This window comes from Grammomys surdaster, unplaced genomic scaffold (genome assembly GCF_004785775.1).
Source record: "Grammomys surdaster isolate TR1022 unplaced genomic scaffold, NIH_TR_1.0 126219, whole genome shotgun sequence".
In the NCBI taxonomy this organism is placed as follows: Eukaryota; Metazoa; Chordata; class Mammalia; order Rodentia; family Muridae; genus Grammomys; species Grammomys surdaster.
In genome coordinates this window covers 5836441-5842440 of record NW_021621022.1, presented here as the reverse complement: position 1 = coordinate 5842440, position 6000 = coordinate 5836441, and the positions used below count along the sequence as shown (strand labels likewise).

Genomic DNA, 6000 nt, shown 5'->3' with positions numbered 1-6000 from the left:
ATATACACATATACACACATACCCAAACACCCATATGGACACACACCCATACACACACACACTCACCCATACAGCTGTATATATACACACACACTCATACAGCCATACACACACACACCCATACACACACACACACCCATATACACACACACACAGACACACACACACTCACCCGTACAGCTGTATATATACATACACACTCATACAACCGTACACACACATACACACACATACCTATACACATACACACCCATTCAACTATATATACACACACCCATACATATACACCCATACATCTATACACCCCCCCATACAACCATACACACACACACACACACACACACACACACACACACATACACACACACTACCACTCCACCTCTAGGATGCTTCATCTTGCTAAAATGAAGGTCCATCTCCATAATTTCTCCTTCCTCTTCCTCCAGCCTAGGTATCCCCTTCCTGCCCTTGCTGTGTGACACTGACTGCTCCGTGCCCATCCCGCACATGGGGTTTTGCAGCACTGTCTTTTGGGACTGATGGTTTCACTCAGTAGGATGGCTTCTGTGTTCATTCCCATTGTCCCATGCAGCCAAATTTCCTTTGTAAGGCCGAATGGTGTTCCAGCTTACACAGAGACTGTGTTTGGTGTGTCTGCTCATCCACTGATGCTCACCGGCCGGCGGGGGTGGGGTTCCACCTTCTGATCATTGTGAGTTATGTCACTACAGACAGAGGTCTATACTGTTATGTCACTATAGACTACAGCTTTTAATTTTGTTAGACCTGGAAAGTTCCCAAACAGGAAAATCATAAGAACCTTAAAAACAATTTCCAGAAACCTGTTCCTAGCTTCCCATTTGCTTCTCATTCTGTCTGTCTGTAATCTGCCTGTCTGTCTGTAATCTGTCTGTCTGTCTGTAATCTGTCTGTCTGTCTGTCTCTGTCGTGCTTTTCTTCTTTCATTCTGGGGTGCTGAAGATTAAACCCAGGGCTTCATCATGCCAGGCAAGTGCTCTATGCTAATCTCTAGACGCAGCTCTTTCTGGTTTGTGTTTTCTGAGACAGGGTCTTTCTAAGCTTTTCACTATCTTGAATGCACCCTGTAGCTCAGACGGGCCTTGAACGTGTGATCCTCTGGTTTCAGCTCCACAAGTAGCTGGGATGACAGGCGTGTGGCTGTGCCTTCGTCTTCACTGTGTCCGTTTCCTTCTCTCTTCTTTCGCCTCCTCAACACCCACTCCCCTGCACAGATGCGCACAGGTGCACACACATGTGTGAACAGATTGTTTGCTTTGGGTTCATGTATTGAAAGTCATGTGTCTGCCTCTCTTCTTTGCTTGTCATCAGGGGTAAACTCCTTCCTCGTGTACATGGCTTTCAAAGATCGATTCCAGCTGACGGATTCCCAGGTAAGAAAGTCAACTTTTCTGAGTAGGCTCCTGATGTTCTGTTTAGTTTGGTTACAGCTGCTATCTGGGAAAGCATTCTTCTATGTGTGTATAGCTCAATCATAGCTTAATGGGATGTGGATGGCAGGTTTGGGGTTTAATGAAATTGGCCTTTGATGGGGTCTTGCCCTTCCAAACTCTGGCATCAAAATGTAACCTCTACTCAGGATATTGTGTGGCCTAGTGGCAGTGCTGAGAGACTCGGTCACACCTGGTGCAGGCTCCTCTTGAGCCTATTACCAAGCCAGGCCTGCCAGAGCAGTTTGGCTGCTGTTCCTTCCTTACTCCTTGACCAGAAAGATGCAGATTCAGGTCACTGAGCTTATCTTCCTCTTCCTCAGATCTATGAAGTGCTGAGCGTGATCCGGGATATTGGTGCCATAGCGCAAGTCCATGCAGAGAATGGTGACATCATTGCAGAGGTAAGGGACCCTTCCTTTCATGTTTTCTTCATCTCATGGAAAGCAAACTCAAGAACGTAGGACAGCTTTGGAAGCTGAACACCAGCGTGGAAATCCAGAGGGCCTTATGGTCTGGTACTAGGGCTCTTTCAGTGTGCTCCTGCTAGTGTTTGGTAAGGTGTATTTTGGTTCCAGTTATAGAAAGGCCCCTTCTGTTGGCACTGCAGTGTAGCTGTTCTGCATGGAGTTGAGGAACACCCTAATCACACCTAGATATCATCAGATACTGTGCCGTGGGCCAGGAGTGGCTTGGCTTTCAGCTTCCCCAGGGATGCTGAGCATGTGGAAGGGCTCTAGAGCATCTGTCCTGCTCCAATGGGATGGGAATTAGTGTAGTGACCCCTTCCCTTTCTGAGGTCTGGCATGGCACTGGGTATCCAGCAGGGCCCACTGCACTTCTTGCTAGGGAGCTTTTTGCCCAGGTCTCTTGGCGTCAGCCACCTGAAACCCACCTTCTCTGACCACCTGGCTCTCTATACACTTTACAGGAACAGCAGAGGATCCTGGATCTGGGCATCACGGGCCCCGAGGGACACGTGCTGAGCCGGCCAGAGGAGGTGAACATCCGGGACTGGGATGTGTGACTTGGTGTCTCTTAGATTCTGTGCAGGTTCCCTTCTCCTCCACCTCTTTATCTGTTGAAAGTGGGGCTTTTTGGATGCACACTAGTCTTTCAAAGAAACGTGTATGTGTATGTGTGTGTGTGTGTGAGTGCACATCATCATAGTACTGTCAGGCCCCCAAACATAGGATGGAACCACAGAGTTCCTTTAGATCTCTAAAACACACATGATGAGTCTTTGCTGAATGCAGCACCACTCAGTAGGGCCTAGTGGACAGAACCATTGAATACTGTAAGCAGGATTAGCCCAGGCTGAGAAGCACAAGGACCGTGGAGCTTGTAAGTCAGAAGGCTGCAGGTATTATGTATTGGGAGTCAGAGTTACCACCACGAGAGTTTTAACCTTACATGCTTTTCAGTGGCTGGTCCTTCAGTAAAGGTAAAGGTCTGTAGAACAGCAGTCTTACAACTCTGAGGGAAGAAGATGATGGAGGAGTTCTGAAAGGAACATTCTAGACTGTAAAGATGTATTACAGGCAAGGGGAGACCCTCAGGAACCTGGGCGGATGGAGGTTCAACATTTAAGGTATCCCTTCCAAAACCAGGTCAGAGGGGATGTTTGGTTAGCAGTCTGTGAAGGAGGTGGAGCCAGCGCATCCCAGAGCTTGGCAGGACAAAGCATGGAAACAGGAAGGATGCCCACGTGTCTATCAGGAGATAGCTATCAGGAAGCCACTGTTCTGGTTGACCCTTAAGCAGAAAGAGTACATCCATTTGTATGTAGCTCAGCATAGGGGCCTTCTCTTTGGCCATTGCCTCACAGAATTAGAGTGCTGAGTGACCAGTTATGAACATCCCGAGGCTCAGAGAGGCTTAGGAACATACCATGATGTGAGAAGGCTTTTCAGACAATTTGGAGGAGCCTAACTTATGCCAGGCACTGAATTTGATAATGCTGTAGGTAGTTTTATCCTATGTCAGTCCTGTGGATGGGAGGGATGAAGGGAGAGAGAGAAGATAGGAGGGAAAGAGGAAGGGAGGGAGAGAAGGAAGGAGGGAGGCAAGCAGGCAGGAAGAATAGTTTGGACTCCAGGGCCTTCACCCTTTCTGTTCTTCCGGATGATGGTTGTTTAGTTTGTCAAGCTGAGTCTTTTGTGTGTTAAACTCTTGAGGGGGTGACACAGAGAATCAAACATGGAACGATTCTGAATGGATTTGGCTGTACAGTGCACTTAGAAACCACCCGCACGTAGGAGACATTAAATAACAATTTAACTTTGTATAGTGCCAGGGTCTCGTCCATCAGTCGCTCCACGATGGCCAGCTTGCATTCGAACCTCGTTGGCAGCTCCCTGCCACTCACTGTATGCTGCTCTTTGCAGCCTACCATGTGGGCACCTCAGTAGGACTTCCCCAGGTTTTTAGCTAAGAAGCTGGGAAAAGGGAGACTGGTAAGAAAGTCAGATTCTAGGGATCACCTGTCTGAGGTGGTACAGGGTGATAAGCATGTGTTCTGATCACAGCAGTGCCTGGCCATATGTGGCCATGGGACAAGCAGGGGATAGTTCTCTCTGAGACTTTCAATGAGCTGGTGACAAACAGGCAGACAGGAAGTATATATGTAGGGCAGAATGTGACTGGCTACTAGCAAAAGGCAGCTGTTAGAGCCTGGGGCCGAAGAAGGAAGTAGACATTCAGACCTGTACAGCAAAGCCATCACGGACAGAAGACCTTCCCAGCTGGGCCCCACAGGGTATATGACCAAGGTGCGGGTTGCCAAGGTGGGAGGGGGGCTGCCTAGAGAGTGTCTGGACTCTGCTATGGGTCCTTGGATAGGTCATTTCCCTGTGGTGTTTGCTCTGTTCCATCTATAAAACCACATAGACAATCTCCCAGATGTTCAAGATCTCTATAATGAGAAGAGGTTTTAGTTTTGAGCGATTACACCCTTTCTACAGGACTTACAGACATTTTCATCAGCGCACATACAGCAGTGTCTGTTGTGTAGCGGGGCTGGACTGTTGTGGCTGGACAGTGGAGAGTGAGGCTTAAATACTCTCTTCTTCCAGAGAGCTAGCGTTTTAGTTTGGCTTCTGTCCAATTTCAGGCCACTCCGTGGGGCCAGATGGAGCCTGAATTCCATTCACAGTGTGTATGCAAATCCAGACAGACCCCTGGGACCAGGATTCTTCCTCATGAGTCTTTGTGGCCGCCAGTCCCATGTGGCTTCTTAATTAGAGGCACTGCACACCCCGCTTTACTGAGGACAGGCATGTGGGCTCCCAGACTTTATTTATAGTGTGTCTGTCCTTTTGTGAAGGGCCTGTGCTGGGACATAGGGCTGTTTCTGGCATCCCTGTGAAGTGTTGAGCATCTTGGAGTCCTTTTCATTCACACTTCAGAGACTTCTGAGCTGACAGCCCAGCAGGAGGCTCCAGGGAAGGGAAGGAGGGCAGAGAGCAGGAGGGAGGTTCCCTTCAGCTATCCCTGGAATGGGAAACATTCGAGTGTTTGGTGAGTGTTTTCTGAGAGCCGGTTGCTTTCCTGTAGATTCGTAGACTCTCTTGTCACATAGTTGATGCCCAGAAGCTGAGTGTGAATGAAGGCTAGCCTTCCTCGCTGGGATGGGCACTGAGAGCAGAGACAGACCCCGGCCCTGCTGTGCTCTAGTGGAAACTGGACTAGTCAAGACAACTGTAGGAGTGCAGCTATCTCCTGTCATTTATGATAGCCTGGCTTTTAAAGTTACATTAACGAGATGAAGCCATTTATATGTGGAGCGAGTTTTTCGGGGATGCTGGGAGTGGGGTAGTATGGTAGGTAGAGAAAGACTAAGACATCTCCCTTCTCACCTTCAGGAGTTTACACGACAAGAGTTTTCTTAGGACTTGGCAGTGGCCTTTTGGGATCCAGTTTGAATCGGTTTCATCTGTTGTGATGAACGCACGTCATTGTACATAAGCTGTGCCTCCATAACAAGGCAGCTTTCCTGGTTGTGTATGCAGTAGACATGACGTGGAATCTGAAAGTCCATTCCCCGAGGATCAGATATAAAGAGCCAGATGTTTGATTTGGGTAGTTTCTTCATCTGTGCTGAAGGTCGTACCAGGCTGTGGCTGGCCAGACACACTCTTAGGGGACCATGGTGCAGCCCTACTCCATCCCCGAGCTCCATGAAGCTTGTTTTGTTTTGTGGGTGATGCTGGCTTGGCTCACAAGTATCTGGCTGACTCGGCTCCAGAGTCACGAACATTGAATGTCTTCACTCTGGACCCTGAGAGCACAATGAATATCCACATTGAGATCAGCCAGGGTCTGGGTATTCTCAACTGTGAGCAAGTGACATTGTTACCAGAGTATGGGGCAAAGACGGCCCTGGCAGCCCTAACAAGCTTGGTTTGACCATCCACAGGCTCATTAGAAAAACAAGCAGCGGGGAACAGCAGAGAAAGGCGATTGGTTCAGTGTAGTTAGAGTAGGAAAGAGGAACAGAGAGAGATCCAGCTGCTTCCTAAGCCCATCCTCA

General features: G+C 48.7%; 1 protein-coding gene across 2 annotated transcripts in view; it reads left to right on the top strand.

Moving 5' to 3' along the window:
* The window catches only part of Dpysl2 (dihydropyrimidinase like 2), a 105739-nt gene that overhangs the window by 80092 nt on the left and 19647 nt on the right, over positions 1-6000 (top strand). For both annotated transcript variants that reach the window (XM_028758719.1, XM_028758718.1), the window contains exons 5-7: positions 1351-1412; positions 1793-1873; positions 2401-2469. In XM_028758719.1, coding sequence (XP_028614552.1) covers positions 1351-1412; positions 1793-1873; positions 2401-2469 — 212 coding nt within the window. The remainder of the gene's footprint in view (positions 1-1350; positions 1413-1792; positions 1874-2400; positions 2470-6000) is intronic.